The 25,090-nt window shown below is 38.5% G+C and overlaps 3 protein-coding genes across 7 annotated transcripts in view; all 3 read right to left on the reverse strand.

Annotated features, from left to right (window-relative positions):
* Positions 1–2,859: 2,859 nt before the first annotated feature.
* ube2g2 (ubiquitin-conjugating enzyme E2G 2 (UBC7 homolog, yeast)) lies at positions 2,860–8,496 on the reverse strand. Its single transcript, XM_055053012.1, has 6 exons — positions 8,320–8,496; positions 7,402–7,437; positions 7,191–7,236; positions 5,084–5,202; positions 4,335–4,475; positions 2,860–3,496 (listed from the first exon to the last, which is right to left on the reverse strand). Exons 1-6 carry the CDS (start codon positions 8,360–8,362, stop codon positions 3,384–3,386), a joined length of 498 nt encoding a protein of 165 aa, XP_054908987.1. The 5' UTR covers positions 8,363–8,496; the 3' UTR covers positions 2,860–3,383.
* Positions 8,497–9,530: 1,034 nt separating this feature from the next.
* LOC129374538 (olfactory receptor 10J4-like) lies at positions 9,531–10,682 on the reverse strand. Its single transcript, XM_055053009.1, has one exon. The coding sequence runs from the start codon at positions 10,680–10,682 to the stop codon at positions 9,720–9,722; it is 963 nt and encodes a 320-aa protein (XP_054908984.1). The 3' UTR covers positions 9,531–9,719.
* A 3,277-nt stretch (positions 10,683–13,959) lies between these two features.
* Positions 13,960–25,090, reverse strand: part of mylka (myosin, light chain kinase a) — a 124,651-nt gene continuing 113,520 nt past the window's right edge. For 4 of the 5 annotated variants that reach the window (XM_055053001.1, XM_055053003.1, XM_055053002.1 and 1 more), the window contains 16 exons: positions 25,034–25,081; positions 24,813–24,940; positions 24,579–24,735; positions 23,860–24,050; positions 23,675–23,786; positions 22,883–22,921; positions 22,703–22,793; positions 22,424–22,627; positions 20,701–20,918; positions 19,949–20,072; positions 19,722–19,874; positions 19,516–19,639; positions 18,643–18,733; positions 17,827–17,955; positions 17,488–17,600; positions 13,960–16,860 (listed from right to left, as the gene is read on the reverse strand). In XM_055053001.1, coding sequence (XP_054908976.1) covers positions 16,726–16,860; positions 17,488–17,600; positions 17,827–17,955; positions 18,643–18,733; positions 19,516–19,639; positions 19,722–19,874; positions 19,949–20,072; positions 20,701–20,918; positions 22,424–22,627; positions 22,703–22,793; positions 22,883–22,921; positions 23,675–23,786; positions 23,860–24,050; positions 24,579–24,735; positions 24,813–24,940; positions 25,034–25,081 — 2,057 coding nt within the window. In that variant the 3' untranslated portion in view covers positions 13,960–16,725. The remainder of the gene's footprint in view (positions 16,861–17,487; positions 17,601–17,826; positions 17,956–18,642; positions 18,734–19,515; positions 19,640–19,721; positions 19,875–19,948; positions 20,073–20,700; positions 20,919–22,423; positions 22,628–22,702; positions 22,794–22,882; positions 22,922–23,674; positions 23,787–23,859; positions 24,051–24,578; positions 24,736–24,812; positions 24,941–25,033; positions 25,082–25,090) is intronic. The other variant, XM_055053004.1, reaches the window with a different exon arrangement.

A 25,090-nucleotide genomic window follows, 5' to 3' on the forward strand; every position in this document is an offset into this window, starting at 1 on the left:
CCAACAAGTAATTAATTACTTTAGCAAAATAAACATTTTACTCCCTAAAATACAAAAACACAGCAATCCTTTAGTAATTTATTTTGTGCAGTTGTACCTTAATTTTGGCTCTCAGTATGTTGTCTTTTTCAGCAAATGCTCACCAAATACTGCATAATGTTTGTAAAATACGCAAAGGTTTAGCTGCATCTTTTTAGATCTTTGAATCAATTCTGCTCAGATGTTCTGGTTTCAGATGAATAAATCTTCTTCTATTGCCATTAAATAAACTGTAGAGTATTTAATAAACAAAAGAGCCAAATTAGAAGTAGCTGCAAGAAATTTACTTCCAATAATCTGAGAGAACCTTTCACCTATTACGTGTTTACAGAGATGATTCTGAATAAATTAAGCATAAATTAAGTTTTTGTTAGGAAACTTCCAGTCTCCCAACAAAACAAATTCAATAATAATTTTAATAAGATAGACAATCAGCTGTAATTTAAGAGCTATAAAAATGTATTAAATATTTCATGATCTAGATTGATTGACTCATTTATTGCGCTCTATAAAGTTGAATGAAAGTCTCATAAACGCCAAATGCTACAGTGAAAAAATCTTTTAGCACACAATAATCCAGTTAATGTCTGATTACTCAAAATATTCCACATTTTTACTGTGAAGTAAAAAAAATATAATGATAAAACATAAAAAAACCTCACAATTTTAAAAAAAAAAAGTAATGAAAATAAATAATATTTTCTTTTAATCTAAACCAGAAGACAAAACACATCTTTGTGGTTGAGTTCAGAATTTATTGAGAAAATTCTTTTGATTTTATATTTTTTAGGCAATAATTTAAAAGCTCTAAATTCCATAAGAGTCAAACAAACTGAAGCAAATCAAATGAAACTGAAGCAAACGATTCTTTGGTTAACTCTGGAAATATTTGAAATGTAAAACTTTTTCATCTGCTTAAAGGTGAAAGAGAAGAACTGAAAGTCAGCAGCTCTGAAACAAGTTTTTATCTCCTTCTTTCTTTAGATCAGCAGATTCTGGAACTTTTCAGTAACATGAAGTCAAACCTGGTTGAAAAATGATGCCTGAAGTCCAGTTGTGGTTCTGGTTCTGGACCTTCTGATGTGAAGAGTAAATCCTTGTCATAAACGGTCCAGGTGAAATAATCTGGTGTCAACCCGTCAGATTTAAGAGAATCTAAAAACAATCACAAAAATGTTTCATTTTGATCTTTAAAATGTTTCTGATCTGTTAAAATTTAAAAACAAAGCAGTTTCAACCTTAAATCCTAAAATCAGAACGATGATGATGATGATGATGATCCATTTTTAAAATTCCTGTGCAGAGTTGAGGAGATCCACCTGTCCAGGTGACGGCTGCTGTCTGCAGCTGATCTTCAGGTGGAGTCCCACTGAGGAGAGAGAGAGGCTTCACCTGCAGCGGGACGAGCTCGCACGACCCACATTTAAATATAAAAGAGAGGGAGGAGCTGCAGGGGGCTGAACACCTGAACACACCTGGGGAACAAACATGTCAGATCAGTGATCCACCTGCCTGGACACACCTGAGGAGGAAGATTCAGATGATGATGATTGCGATGCATCCAAATGGTTTGAAGCAGATTGATCTGAGGATGAAACCAGGTTCAAGCTCTAAATGTTTTAAATTAAACCGAAGAAAGTTCGACTGGAAAAAAAAAATTGTTTTTTTCAGATTTCTAATATTTTCCATCAGAATTTTGAGGAAAAAAGTCAGAAGTTACAATTCTGAAAAAAGTAAGAATTTTATGACCAAAGTCAGAATTTTAAGATCAAAATCTGAATTATTAAAGTCAGAATTCTGAGATTAAAATCAGGATTCAGATTTTTCCTTCCTTGATCCTATTCTTTATTCATTATGAACCAAATAGCAGTGGTTATAGTAGGCATCTCTGTGGCACTCCAGAAGACAGATGTATCCACTGTAATACACCAAAGAAGAAAACTGAACTAAAATGGTTTGAATTACTGCTCTCTGCTGGCTGTCGGACAGACTGCAGGTTTGGGAGTTTTGGCGTCATTTTGCAAATATGAGAGCCGATTCCTGTTCATACATGTTGGTCGGAGGCCCTGAGGCCTTGTTTTCAACTCACTTCATGTCACTCCAGTGAGAGCTGTAACACATCCACACCTTCTGGGATGATAAATGAACCTCAGAGATGAAGCAGCAGCAGCAGCAGGATCTCTGGAAAACAGCCGAGCTGCAGCTGATCTGTAGCTCCGCCCCCTCACCTGTCTCAGGTGTGTGATGTCTTCCAGTATGACAGCGTGTGTTCTCAGATGTGGAGCTGTGAAGTTCCAACTGGGTATCAGGACGGAGCAACTGGGATCTGAGAGCTTTCAATCCCAGTAATCCCAGTTTAAACATGGAGGTGGATCCAGTCCGGCAGGCAGAGACACGACTGGACTCAGAGACTTTCCGAGTCACGTGACCGCACCGAGGTCATGTCTACCATTATTTTAGTAATCGATTATTCTGACGATTAATCGGGTAAAATGTGGTTCATTCTGCATTTTTAAGTCAACAACATAAGCAATTTTTATACATTAGAAACATTAAAAATGCAAATTTATTAAATTCATTGTTTTGATTTAGATTATTAAATTCCTTAATAAACTAATTAATGAACTAATTGATAAGTTCTTTAATTAAATATTTTTTCCTTTAATTTTAGCCAATTAAAGAAAAACATTTAATTAGCTAAAATGTTATAATGCTTTGAGGATTTGAACTGCAACTAAAACTGGAGGTGATGATTATTACTGCAAATTAATATTTTCTACCTCTGTCATGTGACCAGAGATCAATAAACCAAAGATCCTGAAACAGAAACGCTGCTTTATTAAGTTTAGGTCAACATGCTTTAAAATCAATTTGACACTAGAAACAGAAACAAAAAGAAGCTCTTAGTTTCTCAACAAAGAAATTAATAAGAAATCAGGGAAACAAAGAGCTCAAAATTCTAGTTTTCAATCAACTATTTGTGAAAGGAAACTTTGAGAAACTCCTTCAGCTCAGCCGTAAAAAAACCAAAAACCAACAAACTGAAGTCCACCACGGTGACCACCAGGAGGAGATAAAGTGCAAACTACCCGCTGAGAAACTTCAATCTGAGCCAACAGCAGGGGAGGAAACAGGAAGTGAGGCCATGACGGGCTGCTGCTGGGTCTCCTGGTGATGTCACTGTATCCGATCAGCCTCTGATCTGTCAGTTCATTGAAGTATCAAACTGTAGCTCTGCGTGTGTGTGCGTTGAAGGTTTCCATGGTAACAGTGTTGATGCTCCACAGTCTGTAATCGAGCGACGCGCCGCCACACACACGCAGAGCGGCGCGATGACGTCATCTCTACAGGCCCAGCGACTTGCGAACGATCTTCTGAGCTAGTTTGTAGAACTGGTCTCTGTCCTCGCGCCACATTTTAGACGCATCGACGTTCGCGCCGCTCTCATCATTCGGCTCTGAGGAGAAGAAGAAGGAAGAAAAGTCATTTATTCTATACGATGCCTCATGGCAGACGTGTGACGTGGACTGAGAATCTCATTGCAATATTTTAGTGGTTTTATTGCGATGAAGACAAAGATTATTTTCCAGGTAACTGTGGCTTCATTTATCACAGCATCACAATGAACATTGTTCTTGAAAAACAGGATTCTTCAGGATCCACATGCTTAAAAATATCACTAACCTGCACAAACTTAGTAACTGCATTTAACCATATTTTCAAATTTACTGATATTACATTGGAAGAAATAGTGGAGAAAATATCACAATTAATATTTCTGAACATTTTATTTACCTTCAAGTTTCTTTTAAAATCAGAAAGTTTTCTTATATAACTTTCTCAAATTTCATTTGATTATTTAATTGAGTCAAATGTTTTGTATTTGTTGTTTCTATTGCTTTTTGTTGATTTATTTTGGATATTTGGAGTTATTTGTTCATTAGTTTAGTTTATCAAGCTGAAGGAGTTTCTCAAAGTTTCCTTTCACAAAGTTTATCAATCTTTGAGAATGTGCTCACACGTTATTATACAACTTAAAAATGATTTTAAAGCAACAATAATATTGTTTGTTGCAATAACTTCTGGGATAATTTGTCATCCTGTGACAGATGAGAAGTGAGATTATTTTCAGTTTTTATCTGTGTTTTCGATGACAGGTGTGTATCAACTTGCTGTTGTGAACGTAACCTGTTAGAGATTTTTTAAAATAAATTATTAACATGTGTGTAATCATGTGACAGGTGAGTAATAAACACATGGTGGTGCGGTTTGATTGATCATGTGAGCTGCTCTACCTGCCAGCATGCTGACCACAGACAGCAGGATCTTCTCCACACTCTGGACCGGACTCCACCGCTCTGCGCTGCTCTCGTATCCCATCGGGTCGTCACCCGGAGCGTGAAGGATGGAGATACACACCCGGCCGTCTGGGTAGACTGAGGAGGAGATGAAGCAGCAGAACAATTGTATTAGAAATCCTTTATTCCATCGATTTAGCATAATTACTGCTCCGAATGTGTTTTTTTTTCCAGCAAATGGCCTTTTTTGAGTTTATTTTACAGTTTACCGAATAATCACAATCAATCCAATTAATCGATTCAGCCCTAGTTAAAACATGAAGAGTGTTTAATGTCATATTTTTTTTTGTTCTGATTGAATAAATGAATGGTAAATGAACATTCCGATATATTCCATCATATCTAATGAACAAACTGCAGGTTCTGATTGGTCCAGCTTTCTTCTTCATGTGTTCATGATGTTGATGCAGGACCAGAAGATACAGTTCAACTCGGGGCCATGGTGATTATGATAATGATGATGGCGGAGAACATGATGACGGGTCAGAACCGAGCGCTCTGTCCTCTAATCAGAACCATGACAGCATGGCTCCTGCCCACTAATCTTGGCGTTAACGACAGCAGGCTAACGAGGCATGTTGTGACGGGTCCAATAACAGGGTCCAGACACCGGCTGGTTTCATCCACGACTCGTCGTTCTGAGCATCAAAACCTGCCGTTGGGGGCGGAGCCTGGGCGAGACTTACTGTTGGGGTGAAACATGTCGCAGGTGAACCTCATCTTCGGAGGGCTGAGAGGATAATCTGAGGGGAAGCTGAGGACGGCGGGGAAGACTCCGCCTTCGAAACACGTGTCCTCTGGACCCCTGAGACACAAACAGAGAAAATCACTGAGAACGTGGCGACGCTGCGGCAGGAAACAGAAGCTCTTAGTTAAATGAACTCAGTTTCAGTTTCTGATCATGACATGATGAGTCATAATCAGGACTGAAGTTTGAATATCTGATCTCAGAAATAACTTCCCTGAAGTTATTTAAAGCATCAACTGATCTCTGACCAGATATCCTCTGTTTATCAGGACAGTAGTTGGGTGCAACAAATCTTCACACTGCAAAATCACAAAGTATTACCAGGGATTTTTGTCAAGTTTCCAAAGCAAATATCATAGTACACCTGAAATATGACATTACCAACCTATTTGTAACTTTTTCTGCAAAAAAGATGCTTGTTTAGAGTTAATAACTCCTTAATACTGATGAAAAAGTTTTAGTCCCAATGGCGAATTATTTCACTCATAACTCCGATTCAGATATTTATTTAAGCATTAATAAAGTCACAATAAAAACAATACACCAACAATTAATATAAAACTAGGGTGGATTGTACTAAATTTCACAGTTTCAACTAATGGAGGTTAAAAGCACAAAACTCGTCAATTAAAACAGATAAAATAAAATAAAATACAGATGCTGGTAAGACTGAAAAGGTGAACAAAAAATAAACCAATAAATATATAATATTTACAATTTGAAATTTCTCACTTTAAGACACAACTATTAAAACTCAGTGGTGAAAAACACAAACCATTTTCATCAACTATAAGACTAACAAGTTAGGTTTCTCTAACTTCAAATGTACTAAGATATCTGCACTAAAAACTAGATCAAAAACACTTGGTAAGATTTTGTGTTTTTGCAGTGCAGAGCGCTTCACCTCCTCTCTATGTAGGAGAAAGAAAATGAAGACAGAACAATGAAGGACAGAGGACTTGGGTATAATGACAGGTGTGCTGTCTCAGTGATGTCACTCTGCAGACTGAATCGGTATGTAGACTTGGACTTTAAATGAGCAGCGGGGTAAATTGAAGGGCAGACTGAAGCTGCTGTCACGCCAGCATGGAGGAGTAATGTCTAATGATGGTGCTTTCAATGACATTACGGACTCTGCAGAGTCTCCGGTCAGCGATGCATCAATCTGCAGAGGATTTATTCTAACTAAGGGTCATCACTATAAAGACACAGAATCTTACCAGGTATCTTTGTCTTATTTTTGTTGCATATATCTTAGTACACTGAAAATAAGACAAAACAAGTAACTTTTCAGCAACATATCGGAGCTTGTTTTAAATCAATAATGATTAAATTTTTATAAAAAGGGACCCTAGTAGATTACTTCACTGATAAAAATATTCTTTTCTTATTAGTGAAATAGTCAGCCAGAACTATTACATTTTCATGAATATTAAAAAATTGTCTCATAACAAGTTCCTATTTTGTATGTTAGGTTTGTCTTATTTCCAGTGTACTAAGATATTTGCACTAAAAAAATAAGCAAAAATAGTTGGTAAATGTCACGTGATTTTTTTGAAAAAGGACCCATTATAATTTACATAGGAGATATATTTATATTTTTAAACAACTGCCATTTTATTTCTGCTTTTAGAATTTAAAATAGAAAGAAATAATATATTTTTTTCTTTCTTCTTGGAAGATGATGTAAGAAATTTAAAAAAAGACAGATTACAACCTCAAGGCAAGAAAATACCTGTATTTGACAACCAAGCACCACTTTGTGTTGATTTATCGGATAAAATCCAAATGTAAACACGTCTGACTCAACTTTGAGCTGCTGTCTGAATCAGCAGTGCCACCTGCTGGTCAGAGTGACGCATTGCACCTGGAAACAGGTGAGTTTGACAGGTTGGATAAAATCGGTTTGGGTTCTATGAGCATCGAGTATCTCAGGTCAAATTATTCTCAGTGAGAATCAGATTAACACAAATGAAGAAGGGCAGTTGGTTTCCATGGAGACGACCCGTCATGTATGGGTCAAAAAGGCTCCAGCCCGTACTCACATGATCAGCGCCTCCCATTCGAAGAAGTTCTCCTCGTTGGCCGGACCTACAGAGCACACAGAGGGAGAAAACAATCATTGTCTCATCCTGATGTTCTGTTCTAATGTAACCCGAACAGAACCTGTTTGGTTCTGGGTCAAAGGTCAGATCACAAGGGCTTGAACTAAGCTTTTAACCGCTCACGTGTTCAGATGTAAAGACAGAGTCTTACCTGCGACGATGCCTTCAGGTGGGTTCAGGGTCAACTCTGAAAAGCAAACATTACTGATGAATCCAAGAATTTCACAGAGTAAAACCAGAGACAATTGGCACCTGTTTGGAAAAACTTTTTCAAAATAAAATTATCATTATTTTAAGATAAGTTAGCGAAAGTCCAACATATCTTATTTTACAGTATCTTTACCAAAGGTGGAAATAAATGTAACTGTGTCTCTCTTATTCAATATGACAGTTTTTAATCCTTCCTTTTATGCTACATTTTAAACAGTTTGCTTTGTAATTAATACACTTTCTTGCTTTATTATCAACTATAAACTTCATTTTGGCCCAAAAAAAAATCTATAAATTCCTAAACATTGTTTTAGTAAAAAGGCCATGGTGGCAAATTTATTAAGAAAGGAAGTATTAATAAATAAAAAACGGATGTTAATAAGCCAGACTGTGACCAGCTGCCAGTCAGACTTTAACAGTTCTTGTATTAATGAGTCCATCAGATCCAAGCTTGATTCATGCAAACATGGAGATCATCGGAGAGTTAACAGCTTTTTTAAGTTACTGGCTAGATTTATAGTTTCTAATGTTTGTAGCACTTCTAATCTCACCTCAGTTTGAGTCTCAGTTACATAAACAGTCAGGGAAGAAGGTTCTGGATGAAGCTGAACAGTCGCACCAACAGATTATGATAAAATCGCTAAATGTGTCATTCTGGAGACATTTAAGTTAAAAAATTGATGCCGAATTGATCAAAATTGTCAGTTTCATTTGAATCTTAATATATTTTTCATCTAACTGTGTCGAATTTAAAACCTTGAGAAGAAAAGATGTTAAACCTGTGGAATGTCTATGGAAGTTTGGTTCAACAGAACTTCCACCTCGCTTTTCCTCACCAGCTGGAGCTTCAGTTACTCACGTTTGTATTCAGCCATGAGCCTCTTCAACGCGGTGCCGGCCATCTTGTTTACAGAACACAAAGCGTAAACAAAAACAACTAAATAAAAACAAACTAACAGGTCCGAGCCACTCCGCTAACACCAGGCTCAGGACTTTTCCGCTCGCTGGATGAGCAGACAGCGCCCTCTGCTGGTGCGGAACCACCACAGACGTCAGCGTAAAACGTGGATTAGCGCCACCTACAGGCGCGGAGGGTCAACAGAAAATTAACAGAAAAAGCTCCTTTTAAGTTTTTCAAATTTGTTTTGAATTTTAAAGTTTCTCAGACTTAAAACAAGTTTCTTAAACTACGGTTCATGCTTTCTTGTGCTGGCTTTGTAACTTAAATTCCAAGAAAGGAATACACATGTCATATTACTTTTTCAAATTAGTTCAATATTTGATTTCTATCAGACAATCAAAAGATGCATCAGTAACAGTAATTCTTTTTGTTTCAATTTGATTTTACATAAATTTTTTTTTGCAAACCAGGAAGGCTCAAAATGAAGAAATAGGGCCTAAAAGCACAACTATTATGGAGATTGAATTCCATTTTCTTTTATCCTCAAATATATAAAAAACTTTAATTCAATCAGATTTCTTGCTGTCCATGGAGCTGTCTGATGTATTCAGTGATGGCGGTCATATTCAGGCTGTACACTACTGGGTTGAACACAGTCTGAATCAGAAAGACCAGCACCAAAGTGAGCATGGAAGCTGCAGGCTGGTTTCAGAAATCCATAAAATTGTACATGTCTTCTATTGTTTATTGGCTGACAAATCACACATATATACAAAGAAAAAAACTTCAACTAGACCTCTTTCTTAAAACTAAGTCATAAAAGGAGATATTTGCCATTACATTTGTCCAGGAATGTTTTTGCAGCAAGAAATAAAGCAATGGTGATTCAAAACTTCAATTTAAATCTTTAAGATCAAAATTATTTCTACATTTTTTATTTATTATTGCAATTTAGCTCAGTTTTCTTACTTCACATATGACAATGTTTCTGATCAACTTCAGCTGTTAATTATGTTTACTGCTGTACAGATCAGGAAGATGGATATTTAAGAGGTCATTCTTAGTTCTGAGTTTATTTTGAATAACAAATAAAAACGTAACAAAATCTACACATATGTAAAATTTCAAGCTAGAAGAATGCAGAAATATTTCACAAGGTAGCAGTTTACATACATAAATGTGTCTTTAAAACAAGGAAAAAATGCATGGAAAGTGCAAAACAGAATTGCATCAGAAATGTTAGGTATACATCAGTGGAACAAGACGGGGTGATTTTCTTTAAGCTATAAATCTTATCCTGAAATATACAGATCCAGAAACAATCTTAACATTTTACACTTTCCCTGACTCGTTTTGAATCATTCGGTTTTCCTGCTGCCCAGCAGCCGCCTGATGTATCCGGTGATGGCGCTCATATTCAGGCCGTACACTACAGGGTTTAACACGGACTGAGCCACAATGATCACAACCGAAGTGAGAACAGAGGATGCAGGCTGGTCTGCGGCCTGCAGGCGGCGCTGCAGCAGCTCCACCGCGGTGCAAGCGCTGTAGTTTAGGAAGACCAGCAGGTGCGGCAGGCAGGTGCGCAACGCTTTTCCGCTTGAGCCGCGTATGCGGCACAGGCAGACATAAAGGATGCTGCTGTAGGAGAAAAGTACGAAAGCAGCGGGCAGAACGACGATGACAACAGATATGAACAGGGCGAGAACCTCTGTCATCTGCATCGCCTTTCCGCTGCAGCTGAGTTTGTTTAAGCTGTAAACGTCACAGTAGATCCGGCTGATGTTAGAGTGGCAGAGCGGCTGGCGCGCGGCAAGAAGCACGATGCTTCCAACCAAAGCGGCAGGCAGCAGCCAACAGAACAGGAGCAGAGCGGCCACCGCGCGCGGCGACACCACCGCGGCGTAGCGCATCGGGCGACAGATGGCGACGTAACGGTCGAAGGCCATGGCCGCCAGCAACATGAAGGCCGAACCGCCCGCAGCGTATATAACCCACGCCTGACCCGCACACGCAGACACTGTCAGCAGGACAGAGCCGCTCTCCCACAGCAGCTCCCACAGCAGCCGCGGGTAGATCGCGCAGCCGCACAGCAGCGAGTTCAGCAGCAGCGCGGCCACGAACACGTACATGGGTTTATGGAGGCTGTGGTGCGTTAAGATCACTACCAGTATGAGGCCGTCGCTGCACAGCGCGAACAGGAAGTTTGAGAGGAAGAGGAAGAAGAAGAGCAGCCGGTGGTCAGACAGCTGCTGCAGGCCGTGAAGCGTCAGCGACGTCTGCGCGACGAGCAGCGAGACGTTCAAAGACACCGCGGACATCAGAAGAACAGAAAGGAAACCGAACAAGACGGAGGACAGATGAAGTTCACCTGACAGCTGTAGACCACACACACATTTGATCAACAACATGTAATTGCAAACAATCAAACATCTGATCAACGATATTGAGAAACTGGATCATCTGAGCAGAAAACATTTAAAGTGATTTCCAAACATCCAACCATCATTTAATTAATATGACATTTAAATCCGAAGCAACTTAATTTTCACATCTAAGACATAACACATGATGTGTCGACCAGCCGACCATAACAGAGTCAGAACCTGAAGAACTTCTGGCCCGATGAACTATGAGTTACTTTATGGGTCTCTGCTCTCTGTGGAGCTAATTAGTGACAGATTTTTTTTAATGACCTGAGAGTATGAAACAAACACATTAAGTCTGTTTAAAGGACTGTTTAAAGTCTTTTAAACTATGAAAGTCTGTGTGCAAGAATGAAGCACAGAAAGTGGAAATTAAACAAACTCAACATGGAAATCATTTGATTAGAAGAATCCTAGATTAGATTTAATCATTTTTATCACCTGTAATTTAAAATGAGGAGGCCACCACTGAGATGGTTTTAGAAAAAATATTGCAAAACTCCATAAACGTGCACAAAAATGTCAAAATTGGAAAAGAAACATAAAAATAGCTCTCTTAAGAACCAATTTAGACAATTTATCAGCAAAAAACATGTTGATTTGGGGTGAATTACACTTTAAAACTTTCCACCTTCTCTAAGATTCCACTAAATGTGAATGGAAACTATGTTGGTTTTGTTTTTAACAGGAAAAGGGGCAGCTAAATCATATTCACTCACCTTGACCATAAACAATCAGTCTGGTTTTACATTCATCAAGATATGAATATTCTTACTATCAGCAGAAAACTACAACAGATTTTAATAGCAGTAGAAGCACTTCAAAATGTTGTGCAGGATGAGGATATCCCTAAAACCACCATAATTACTCCACATAGCCTTTGACCTTAAAGCTGAAACAAGCAACTTTTATAAAAATATTAAAACTGTCACAACATAGTGACAGTGAAATATGAGACAGATAATCTGATCGATTGTTTCCACCTTCTCCCTGAGCTATGGCTCTCTGAACAAATACACTGTTCCCAACCAAAAACAACCAATCAGAGCCAGGAAGAGGATCTTAGTGCTGTCAACCAACCTCATGAACGAGCTGCTAAATGTGCTAAAGGGGAAGAAACAATTTACTGTTTCAGGAAAACTAGCCCAACATGTCAAGAAGAAGCTGCAATGTCGTGCATGTAAGGTGATTGACAGCACTAAGACCCGCCTCCTTGCTCTGATTGCTTGTTTCTAGTTAGCACTGGGAGAAGTTGGAGGAGGTTGTTTTTTTTTTCAGATTATTTGTCTCATACTGTTATGACATAGGGACAGTTTTAACAAATATGTAAAAAAAATATATATTTTAAACCCAAGAAAACACTCATGTTGATTATTGGTCTTACACTTTTGGGACAAGGCATTTCTGCAGAGATTTATTATCGAATGAGCTTCAGTTTGTGTCAAATTTATTGCTTGGTGTTTTTAGGAAAAGGTAATTTTACAACCATTTTCTCCACATGGCAGCTTAATTTCTACAGATGCTAACGAAAACAACAGTATTGACTGGACCCAGAAATGTGGTTTCGGTGATCAGACAGCTGCTGCCTGCAGATATTTTGTGATGCTGTAATCCATGTTTGGCCCACACTTCACCACTGGTCCAGATCTTATTTGCACCGTTTGGTGCTGTAAACTAAGGAGATCACCCCCACAGGTTTCTGTCAATCAAAATGACTTTCTTTCTCGTTTAGGGTTGAAAGAGAACACAAATAACACAAACGAAAAACAAAAGAGACAAAGCAAAAATAAAATCGTCAAGAATCATAAAGTACAGTTTGTTTTGTGTTTCGATCCTCAGAGGAACATTAATGGAAAAAACCCAAGAGTCAACTAATAAGAATGATGCAACAGGACGGATTAACGAGCTGCTGGTCCAAACAGAGACATTAATGAGCGGCTCTCAGGTGAGCTCATTAGAGCCGATACAAACTGACCAGGTGCTGTCCCTCAACACACACACTGCCGCTTTTCATGAGATCAACAAGGTTATTAAAATAAACTCAGCTGTATTTGTACCAGTTTTGTTCATTGATAGCTTGTGTCTATTCTGATGATCTGAATTCTTAGAGGTAGATCTCTTCTGTCTTGCAAAGATAAAAGCCATAAATAAACTTTTAAATCAGTGTTTAATCATCTTTGGAGTACCTCAGGGTCAAGGATGTAACCATTATCTCAGAAGAGAGGGAGACAGAATTTTCAGAGGCTGATTGAGGGATTTATTGTTCTCTCGCATTGAATCACACCCTTCAGTGGCAAAAAACACACATTAACTAACGGGGACAGTACAACAAGACAGCTAGTTAAGTTTTTTAAACTATATACTAACCAAATCCTTTGTTTTAACTGGAAAATTCTTGTTGGTTTGACAACATTACTTTCAAATATCTGCACAGTAAATAGCCAAGTCATTGTGGTAAATTGCAATTCTGCACTTTAAAATGTTCAGTAAAACACAATTCTTTGAGACAAATTAATGCTTAGCACACAAAATTAAATGAAAAGAGTGACAACATTAAACACACCAATATTTTAGCGAAATGTGGAAGATGTGCAAAATTAATTGAGAAAGAAAAATGGCACATAACATCTGAAAATAGCGAACAAAATGTCCAAATATAGAATACACATGGCCTTCCTCCTGTACCACCCATGATAAAATATTTTGGAGTGTGAATGAGAGTAATTCTGAAATGTCAGTGAAAACTTTGTCCCGATATCTAATTGCTGCTGGCTAGTCTGAAGGAGCTGCTTTGTGAGAAGTTTGGAAACTGCAGTCTCAAGGTGATCCAGATGTGCAAAACCGCTGTTAGCATGTGTACTCTCACGGTGAATTTAAAGACAGTCGACAGCAGATACAGTTAGCGTACACACGCTAACTGGCATTAGCATGTGTACGCTCACAGTGCATTCCAAGATGGCGCAGGCAGATTTTTTCATTTTTGTTCAACTGTTCATTCTTGATAAGAGATATGAGTCAAATAGTAAAATTACAGGTTTAAAAATAACCTTTTTGCTTCATAAATGAATGGATTACACAAGAAGAGGCTCCGATGGGCCGTTAAAGAAAAAATACTCTGATAAACAGAAAATGTCATCCATGAACCTGATTTTGAAACATACAAGAGACTACATTTGTTTAGTGATAAAAATTTATTTGTTTTCTGTAACTACAGTCGTAGTGTTCTCATACAGTTCATCAAACTGGTATATTTTTTATAAAAATTAAAGTAATTAAATCTACATACATCTAATACAAAAACAAAACAAAGAGTGAGTCCACCTCTGCTTTAATAGGCGGGGACATGAAGTGCTGCAACACCTTCTGGAAGAATTATCATATAATTAAAAATCTGTGCATTAAATAACAAAAAACAGACTCCAAACACACAAACCGCATGGTTGAAAACTGCAGAGGAAACACTCACACACGCATACGCACGCACACAAACACACCTGTGAGTTAGCAGGAAAAACAAAAACATCTTTGGTGTCTGATTTTTAAGAGGAATCAGATTTCATGAAAAGGTTCAAACACAAACAGCTGGAATGTGACTTTCACCCAGAGTTTCTGTCGCCACACAGAGAGACTTCACAGCAATCCAATAAAACATTTTATCTGCTCCTTTGTGATGCTTGGAGTCAGAAACTGGGAAATTCTTGCTGAGGTTTTAGATTTTCCTGATTCATTAACAGTTTTTTTTTAAGGCCACAGAGGAAGGAAATTGTCCCACAGCGTGACGGAGAAACTCTGAGTGTGACTCAGGGTGTCGCTTTAAGGCTCACAGCAGGAGGCCAAACGTGACTGAAGCTTCGTAAACCTGCAGCTGAAACGCAAAATGAAGATAAAGAGTGAAGCTGGATTGTCGGATATCAACAGGAGAAGCTCGGTCGCAGAAGATAAAGAACAAATGTGATCACCGCAGAACCTGGAGCTCAGACTGGGCTCAGCGCAGCTTTAAGGCACAGACACAGTGAAGTTCTCCTGACCTGAGTAAAGATGGCCGCCACACCTTCTTCAGATTAAAGTCAAACGTTTTTCATTTGTGCTGGTGTCATTTTAAAGATATTAATAATTGTCAATATATAGTACTGACTTCTAGAATTATTTGGTAGATCGTATCACTGCTTTTATATTGTTGTAAAGTATGTTGCAGGCGCCTCTTGTAAATGAGATAAAGAGTTTCAAGAGATTTGTCCTGTGTAAAGGAAGGATTATATTTAAATGCATCCAGAGGTCAAAGGTCAATCAGCAAGTCCACGTTTACAAAGTAAAGAAAATTTGGTGTCAATAGCTGCACAAACTAGAGAAATAATTTATATCCATTTTGTTAATGTGAGAGTGGAAGGATAAGTTGATTTCTGGTGGCCTCTGGAAACTTTTGTCTTTAAATCTTAAAAATTGTAGCAGCACAAACAAAATGATAATTTTGTTAATGTGGGGGTGTGAGGGCAGAGTGATCTCTGGTAACTTTTTAAATCTTGAAAAGTATAGCAGGACAAAAGAAACTTTTTGCAGCACAAATATCTCAAGTAACCTTTTTTTGCTTAGTGATGTTTGAGCATAAAGTAGTTTGTTAGTTTGTCCACAAACTAACATAAACAGCACATTTGATTGACACCATATTTAATGTGATACTGTAAATATGGGAGTACTGCTTGACCTTCGATGACCTTTGAAAACATTTATTGATATCTTTAAAATCAAAGTGGCACATGAAAATGTTTGCTGCACAAACGTTTGACTCTAATGATGCTTAATTTAAAGAAGGCGGGTCGGCCATCTTCTCTCTGTCCCCTCCTGCACTTGGATCAGACAAAAAGGTTAAACTTAAAGTGTTGGCAAACACGCTTTTCCTCATGCTTTGGAACTTTGTTTTCAAATCAAACAGGGACAAAGTGAGGCATTATGAATGAAACATGTACAGGTTCAAGCTGCTGACGCAGGAAGGAGCCTGTTGGAGGAACCTCCAGAGTCCATGTGAGAAAGATATTTGATGTTTTGAAATTGAGAATCTTGTAAAATCAGGAACTGGTTATGGTTGATCTTCATGTGAAACGGCAGGAAGTGTCTGTGTGGTTATTTTGGAGGAGCAGTTGCTCACAGGAAGTCAGTCCAACTGATGTGACATCAAGAGATTGGATGGTGGGCGGGGCATCAGGTGGGCGGAGTCTAACACAGTCCAAGCTGCAGGGATGAACTGTTTGCTGCATTCACACCAATCCTGTTTAGTCCACTTCAATAAAACTCTAGTTCATTTGTCTAGAAAGTCTGGTTTGTTCGGGGAGATGTGAATGTGAATCAAACTGATGCAAACTAAAAAACAAGCACTGGTCTGTCTACAAACTTCAGTCTCAGTTTGGTTCTGAAGTAAACTAGTGCAGTTCGAATGTATATCTGAAGGCCAAACTTACTGGAGACCGAAACATAAGCAGGAAGCAGACTACAACGCAGGGAATTCTGGGTAAATACAAACAGAACAAAGGCAAGAGTCGACTGCTACTGGGAGAATTGGCTTGTGGTCTTTTGTTGAAGACTAAAGAGAAATCCTACAATCATTAAAATCACGGGAGTTGCAATAGAAATTTTGTTGAATCCTGTTCAATGACAATAAATGCTATTCTATTCTATTCTATTCTATTGTTTACATTTCCTGAAGAAGGAAGTTGCACTCTTGTCTTTTTGTGCCGTTTCTTTCAGTAGTTCTTGTTGCAGCGCCCCCACAGGCTGGGAGGGGAACAACTTTAAAAATTGTTTTGGTTCATTTGACATAGTGAACTGCACCGCCTGAAAATGAAACAATGAGAAACTCCGCCCACCCATACCTCCCCTGTTACTGTGAGTGAATTTTCTGACAGACTGAGGAGCAGCAGGCCTCCTAAACGTCCAACAGGAATCTTTATTCTTCCTCCTCTTCCTCCTCCTCCTCCTCCTCTCCAGCCATCACCTCCACCAGCAGATCTGCCGTGCACGTCGCCTCGCCGAGACTGTTGACGGCCTTCACCATGTACTTGGCATCGTCGTCACCTGAAACCTGCAAGTTAACACCAGAAAACAATGAAGCACTGCAAAAATGTACAATCTTAGCAATTATTTTTGGTTAAATTTTAATGAAAATATCTTAATACACTTCAAATAAGACAAAACTAACTTAAAAGTAACTTTTCAGAAAGCTATTGCAGGTCACCTTTAGTCAATAATTATTTAATATTGAGGAAACATTACTATTTCCACTTATAACTTGGTAAAATGTCTTCACAGTGAAAAAATCTGCCAGTGGAACTAAAACTTTATAAAATCAATATGAAGTAATTATTGATTTAAAACATTTAAAATGAACCAATACATTAGCATTAGAAACTAGGTGAAAAATACTAGGTAAGATGTTGTGTTTTTTCAATTAATAAATATAATTAATTTCAATATAGCAACATTATGTTCAGAAACATCGTTGTGCCATGTTACAACCACATAATTCATGATATTTTAGGTGGATTTTCTGTGATGCAGCAACACAAAGAACAACAAAACTGCAAGACGGAAGAAAAACAAAACTTTAAGTTGCAGAAAAGTTGAGGCAGTGATTCTGACAGACACAACAGCTTCAGTTTTTAGGTCGTTCAATGTAAAAGAAGCGATGCAGCACCAGATGAACTCTGACCTCTGAAATGATCAAACTGCAGTTTCCTTCTTCATCGTAGTCGATCTGGAAATGTCGGGTCTCTTTGATTGGCTGCTCGTCTTTGTACCAAACCACCTCAGGGTCAGGATATCCTAAAGAAGAAGGTTTATAGAGTTAAAATCCAGTTTTATTTGTATAAAATCACTTAATATGCTTCAAAAATTTACTGTAAATCGTCAATAGCGTCTTATCTCCTTTTAAAGTTTCACATTTTCCACTAATAATCATCCTGAATAATGTTAATTCAGAACATATATCAGTTATGTCAGCCAGGTTTATAATTATCAGCAGATCAATGTGTATATTGATCGACTGTACCTTCTATTTTGCAGTCAAAGCGAGCGGCGCTGCCTTCCACCACCTCCACGTCTTTAATGACTGAACTGAAAGTGGGTTTACTTTCCGTCTTCTGTTCGTACTCCAAACACTCCAGGAACTGATTGTCCTCTGAAAACAAACAAGATGCATTCAGTGCCTTAGAGACGATTCGTCTTGTTTTATATCAGTGTTTGTTGTTTTCTGTCTGTTGTAATTTTGCCAACATTCAGTCATTTTGAGCTTCTGATCTCCAAATTTTGCACTGCAAAAACAAAATTCTGCCAAATATTTTGTCTAGTTTTTAGTGCAAATATTACATTGAAATAAAATTGAAAAAAACCCTAATTTTCAAGTAATATTTACTTGTATATCTTAAGTAAGATATAAAACCTTGTTTTAAGTAAATTATTCCTTAATATAGATTAAACACTAATTTTACTGGCAGATATTTTTACTAATGAAATGGAAAAATGTCTTTTTCTAAGTTAAAAAACATCTGCGATTACAATATTTAAAAAAATAATATTAAGTAATCATTTACTTAAAATAAGTTCCTAAATCTTGCTTAAAAAGTTACTTGTAAATTAGTTTTATGTGAAATGTACAAAGATTTTTGTAATTGATTTGCAGTGTGTTGTCCATAGTGAGCCCAGTTCTGCTGACAGTTTGTTCCTGTTAAAATGTAGTTGTTTCTTGTTTCTTCTGCAATCCTTAGATACTTTTTACCATCTGAAATTAGGTGGTCAGCTGAATATGAGTCCTAGTGTTTGGTAATTAGGATTGAATGTGGAAAAATGACTCAATTGGGTTCGGTACCTTCAGTGGGCGAGCCTTTCTTTGCACTGACTCCAGCCATCATGGCCATGGAGGAGAGTCTGCCAATCGCTCGAACAGCGTGACCCGTTTTCTGTCACAGAAGAAAAAACATTCACATTCAAACATGATAGATGATGATTTCTGTAAAGAATGTGTGGAACTTAAAGATTGGCAAGCTGCAGCTTTTTATATGGGACACAAAAAAACAGAAACTTCAAGGTAACAGCTGTGACTCAAATATTTCATCAATCAAATCAAATGATTTTTTATCTGTTCACATCCAAATTACATCAGTCAGTCCCTCCAGTTTTTTGTCATTTTGCAATTCTGAAACTTCACACATAGTCAACAAATCTCTGCATTTTTTGAGATAATACGTCATTTTGAGTTTACTGCACATTTTCTGCAAAAATGGTCAAAAACAGTGAGTTGGAGTGATGCTATCTCACACCTGCAGGTGGCAGTATTTCTTCTACTACAATGCTGCATCAGCCTTTATGTAAGGTTATAGTAACAAAAACTCAGATCTATTGTCATACATAAGTGCAAATATTGGTAAATTTGTAAGAAATATTTTTAAATAAGCAAAAAAAAAAAACGTCACTTTGTTTGCAAACAATCACAAAAACAATTGTGAAATCCTGGAGGAACTGATCAATGTGAAAAGATGTTGAGTATTAGTGCTTAATCAATACAGAGGCAGCCATTTATTGATAGTTGAACAGTTTGCTAATGAGTTTTACAAATACATTCTGGTACAATCAGCCCTTGAAAACATTCATGATCTTGATAAAAATGGGCCAAAGTGAAACTGAGTGTCCCAGTCCTGCTTGGAGAGTTTTGCTGTCAAACATGACGGATCCTCATATTTACCTGCCACTTTCTCCTCAGGATGTACTTCTTCATCCTCTCCTTGGACAGCTTGGTGGTCTTCATGGTGTTGGTGTCCTGTTTCAGCCAGGGGTGTTCAAAACACTGAGGGCAGGACAGCCGAGCCCTGAGGAGTCGCATGTCACACTGTGAACACTCAGAGTGATGGCAGATATTTGGCTTTTGCTCTGTAAAAACATCAGGGTTACTTCATGTCTTTTTTCAGCAGGTTGGTGATGAAGTCTTTGGCGTTTTCAGAGATTTCATCAAAGGCCTCGTCCTCAAAGTCCCAGGTCGCAGAGGTGACATTGGCCAGAGTCTCGTTGTCGTTGTCGCCCATGAAGGGAGAGAGACCGCTCAACCTGAGGGAATAAACAGAAAGAAAACCTCAGCTGACGTTTAGCTAGCTGGAGTTAACAGAGAGTTGTTTCCTCACAGGATGTAACAGATGACTCCTATACTCCACATGTCTGTGGGGTAACTGATGGCTTCGTAATTGATCACTTCAGGAGCCACAAACTCTGGAGTCCCAAACAAAACCTTCAAAGTTCCAGCATTTGCTGTAGGGGGACAAAAGTTAAATAATCACTATTAGAAAAAGAAGAAATATTAAGAAATACTGCCAGAATTTGGGCCAGTAGTTGTTAACAGTTTGTGTCAGTAGCTGCGTCTGTTTCCATCAGAGACGTTCACAAGGCGTTTTAGTCAATTCCAAATCAATTCCTTTCTATAAGAGTCCAATTCCTTTGCAGTCCAAAGAGGATCTGGTTCTGCTCAGAACATCATAAAGGACAATCAAAACGTTTGCAATTGCAAACATAATTTTGCTTAATGGAAACCTGCTAATTCTGGAAAAAATAAAGAAGTTTTTTGGTAAGTTTTTGTGCTAGGATGAGGCGGATGTATAAATAATGTATTCTGCACAAAACTGCAATGAAAACACTTTTTTTGCATCATACGAGTCACATGACCAACAACTGGCAGAAAAGATGAAGACAACAGGAAGCATGTTTTTTAATGACTTATTGCTCGACCAAACTTATTTATATCTGGCTACAATTGCGTTTCTTATTTCAATGGAAACTGCTAAATTGTTTTTTTTGGGTCAACATTGGCAGCATTTAGCCAAAGTTCTGCAAACATTCCTAATGGAAACGCAGCTGGTTATATTAATGTGGGTCTGGTTACCGAGCCGCCGGGCGAGGCCGAAGTCGATGAGTTTGATCTTGCTGCCGGTTTTGTTGACACACATGATGTTTTCCGGTTTGAGGTCGAGGTGGACGATCCCCTGTTTGTGGATGAAGTTGACGCCGTCGATGATCTGCAGCATGTATTTGATCACCTCCCTCTCCGTCAGCTCAAAGTCCTCGTCGATGATCCGCTCAAACAGTTCGCCGCCAGAAATCCTGCAGACAGAGATAAAAACTCAAACTGAGTCATTACTCTATTTAGTTACTTCACATCCTAAATGGCTCCTATGTTTGAGTTTTTGTAATCGACCAGCACAAATTCGACAAAAATGATACTGATGAAAAAGAAATAATAATAAGTGAAATAATCTGCCAGTCTAACAAGACATGACCACATGGAGGATTTTCCCAAAATAAAAACTTAAATTTTATTCTCTGGTGAAACTTGTTTGTTCCTTCATTGTGACGTCTGCAGCCGTCTCCAGAGTGAAGCTGCAGACTGAAATGCTGCAGTCAGATAATCCGACTATAAACACATTTCTTCCTGTTTGTATTCCTGATTTTCATCGTATCAGCACTTATTTGTTGCTTCCGTTCTAATGTTTATTTATCAGAGTTAAAATTGAAAGCTGGATGTTCCTGTTTGACATGAGAATTTCTTCTGAATGGAAATCAGCTGAAAGTTCAGCTGAAAAGTAGGAATGACTAAAGAAGAAATGATGTTTTAGGGTGAGATGAGGTCGAACTTCGGCTCTAAAATTAGCAGACAGGAAATGTTTGCTCCTGAATTCCTCTCATAGCCGAGGAGGAAATTGTTTTCCAGTGTTTTCTGCTGAAAAAAAAAAAACATTTTGTACTTGAAGAAAAAACAGCTCAGAGATTTGATCTGTGATATTCTGCTGCAGGTTCACATAAGGGATAAAAATGAAAAACAAATGTGATTTTGTTTCACCTACTCAATAATAAGCCAGCTGTAAAACTTTAATCAAACCAGTAAAGCATTCAGATCTGTAAATTATTGCACATCCAAAATGTAAAAATTATTTTTGCAGGTTTGCCTCATCAAAAGAAAGAAATCCACTTTGGAAACTTTTAAGGGGATCTAAAGTAAAGCAAGTTTCTTTTTGTCAATTGTGAGCAATAAGTCACTTTAAATTTTAATTTAAAATTTAATTTATTTAAAAAAAACCTAAATTAAAAGAAAATCTGGGTGCATCACAAGAAAATACAAAACATGGCAAAAACACAAAATCTTGTATTTTTATCTAGTTAAAATAATTTCCTCAACTTGAAATGACAACTTTTGCTCATTTAAAGTCAATAATTCCTTATTTTTGATTAAAAAGTTTTTCTCCACTGGCAGATTTGTTCACTTATGGGAAGAATGTCTTTTTATAAACGAAATAATCCACTAGTGGAACTAGTCATTTTTAAATCTATACTTAAGATTTATTGATTTAAAGGAAGCTTCTAAATCTTGCAATAAAGTTAATTATAAGTTAGTTTAGTCTTGTTTAAGTGTACACAAGAATACTTGTAAGATTTTATGTTTTTGCAGTGAAAGCTGACCTGGGTGCTGGATACTGAATCCATTGTAGCTCAGATCTTCTGATGTGATATTTTAATTTGTCTGGAGTAATTTTGCCCGGATTAGAGATAAAAACGTCTCAAATGGTCTGTGAGGTAGAAGCAAAGTGAAACCCTGCAGAGGGAGCACCTACATCTCCAGCACCATGACGATGTCGGATTTGCCCTCAAAGGCGTCGACACACTGGACCAGTTTGGGGTGATGCAGGGAGTTCATGATGCTGATTTCCTGTCGGACGTTCTCCTTGTCTTTGGCCGAATACGCCTTGATAAACTTCCCGGCCCAAACCTTCTTCGTGGATTTCTCCACCAGTTTGAAGACCTGACCGAACTTCCCCCTGAGACAGAAACGACACGCTTTACGCTGCGCTCGCGCCGTCGTGGTTGCGAGGTGACGGTGGGCGGAGCCTTACGTTCCCAGCCGCTCCTCCACGTCGTAAAACTCCTTCACCTTCGCATCGGTTTTGATGGTCACGTCTCGGTACTCTGGCTCTTTTTCCGAGTCTGAACACAAACAGGAAGCAGGTTGTTGTGGTTCTCAGGGCTGATAAACATTGTGGTTAGTTTGTTTATGTGCAGATGGAGGTTCATACCTTCATCCTCCTCCTCTGCCTCAGCATCATCTTGGTTATCTGTTAGAGGAATTAAAGCAGCAGCCGCGTTAGTCCAGTTAGTCGTTTTAGTTCAGCCTCTGTAATTCAGCTGACCTGTTAAAGCCCAGTTAGTCAGAAATGGTTCTGGTTTAGTAGCAGATGGATTCAGATTAGAGTTGGGTAAATCAATTAATCAATTAATCACAGATAAATTAAAATGAGCTCAATCTCATTCTGAATATTGTTTTTCTCTCTTTCTACCAAAAACTGGGTAAGAAAAGTCTTCAGTCTGGTGCTTTGGTCTCAACTACCTCCGTTATTTGAATTAAAAGTTAATTTTATTTGCTGTTTGTTTATTTTGGATATTTAAAATGTTGTCCAGTTAAATGTAATGAGAAATTAAAGTTTATTAATTTCTAAAAATATGTTTTAGCATTGTTTTGCCACACTGTAAAAACAATCTTTGTAGTTCAAATGTTTTAGTTCATTTGAAATAAGAGAAAACTAAAGTAACTTCTCAGCAAAATATAGAAGTTTGTTTTAGGACAAACTAAAACATTGATAATAAAACTACTTGTAGTACCAAAAGATCATAAAAAATCTGCCTCTGGAACTAGAAATTTTTCATCAATATTCAGGAATTATTGCCTTAAAACAAGCTCCTATATCTAACTGAAACGTTACCTGTACATTACTCGTTTATGGCGATAAACAGAAACTGGACCTTCATCAATCAGAAACCTTGTTGCATGGATTTCTGTCAGAACATCTACAGAAAGTTTAGTTTCTCACCGTCGTCCACCAGTCCCATTGTTACTGCTTCAGACTCGGCGCTCGGCTCTCCGATGCCGTAAATGTTCTGAGCTCGAATTCGAAACTTGTACTGTCGATCTGGAAGAAGGTTCTGGAAGCACAGACCCTCTGTTTAACCTCTGACCTGAACGGTTCCTGTGTTGGGTCAGGAGCTGAGAGCCCACCTGGATGTTGTAGGAGGTGCTGTTGCAGGACACCAGCTGCTTCCACTGCTGGTCCACAGAGTCCCAGATCTCCAGGTGGTAGGTCTGCACGGCGCTGCCGCCGTCGTAGGTCGGCCCGTACCACGACAGGGTCAGGCTGGAGCGCCGGATGTCAGAGGTCGCAGGGACCTTTGCTGGGGGGTCGGGTTTGTCTAAGGAGGATTTACAATTTGAATATTATCACTGGAAAAAGTGTCTAGTCTCTAGTGTAAATATCTTGGTGCTCTTGAAACAAAAGAAATGTCTGCACGTCTTTTCAACAGGAAAAATAAGTTTGTTTCAAAAATAACATAAAAATATTCTTTACACTTTTTGCACAAAATCATTCTTGGCTAAGATTTTTGGCAGTTTTAGAGCCTCTTACCACTTTAAATCCAAATAAGCTGCTCTTGTTTACAGCCTCCAACTCAATGTTTCCACTCACACATGAAAACAACTGCAAACAGATGTGCAATTGTACAACTGTATGTCTTTGAAATGCAGAAGTGGAGCCTGCTGCACAACCAGCAACAATGCAGCAAGTGGTTTCCGGATGGTAGGTCAACAATAAAACACTCGTCTTTTCCAGCAGCCGTTGTCGAGCGCATTCTGCAGCAAAACCAGCTGACCAAACATGCTGGAGTTCAGCGAGTGTTTTATAATTAGCTGGTTTCAGCCTCTCAGCTGACGCATTTCTTTACCAACGATGGTGAGGTTGAGTGCGGCCTGCCGGAGGCCGTAGCTGTTCCTCAGCTCCACGGTGTAGCAGCCGCAGTGCTCCTGCTGCCCGCTGCTGATGGTCAGCTTACTGCTGCTGTCTGTGCTCTCTATGGACACGTCCGAGGATCCTTCCTGGATCTGACCCACACAAATACAGCAGCACTCCCAGTCAGAAGGTTTCAGGCTGAACCAGTGTGTGTGAATGAGAGACTCACTGGTTTCCTGAACTTCAGCCAGGTGCAGGTGATGGGTGGAGCTCCAGAGTATTTGCAGAGGATCTCCACCTTTTCTCCTGCCAGGATTTTCATATCTTCTGGGAACTGGAGGATCTGAGGAGGCAAAGCTGCACAAATCCCCAAAATAATTAATAAAAACCAGCCGATAACATTCAGTTCAGATCCATGTGTGTTTCTGGTTATCAGTTGGTGTTTTTCACCTTGTTTGGGAGGAGTCTTTGCAGTTGGCTTCTTTATTCTGGCTTCACCTGAAGGAA

Source organism: Poeciliopsis prolifica, unplaced genomic scaffold, assembly GCF_027474105.1.
Source record: "Poeciliopsis prolifica strain line A6 unplaced genomic scaffold, Auburn_PproV2 SCAFFOLD036, whole genome shotgun sequence".
NCBI lineage: Eukaryota > Metazoa > Chordata > Actinopteri > Cyprinodontiformes > Poeciliidae > Poeciliopsis > Poeciliopsis prolifica.

What these genes read in the sequence shown, in the direction of transcription:
- ube2g2 (XM_055053012.1), bottom strand. Translation starts at nt 8,362, where the DNA reads ATGGCCGGCACCGCGTTGAAGAGGCTCATGGCTGAATACAAAC. An exon ending in GCTCATGGCTGAATACAAAC is followed by an intron (nt 7,438 to 8,319) that starts GTGAGTAACTGA and finishes TTTGCTTTTCAG; the next exon opens with AGTTGACCCTGAACCCACCT. An exon ending in GAATGGGAGGCGCTGATCAT is followed by an intron (nt 5,203 to 7,190) that starts GTGAGTACGGGC and finishes TTTGTGTCTCAG; the next exon opens with GGGTCCAGAGGACACGTGTT.
- LOC129374538 (XM_055053009.1), bottom strand. Translation starts at nt 10,682, where the DNA reads ATGTCCGCGGTGTCTTTGAACGTCTCGCTGCTCGTCGCGCAGACGTCG.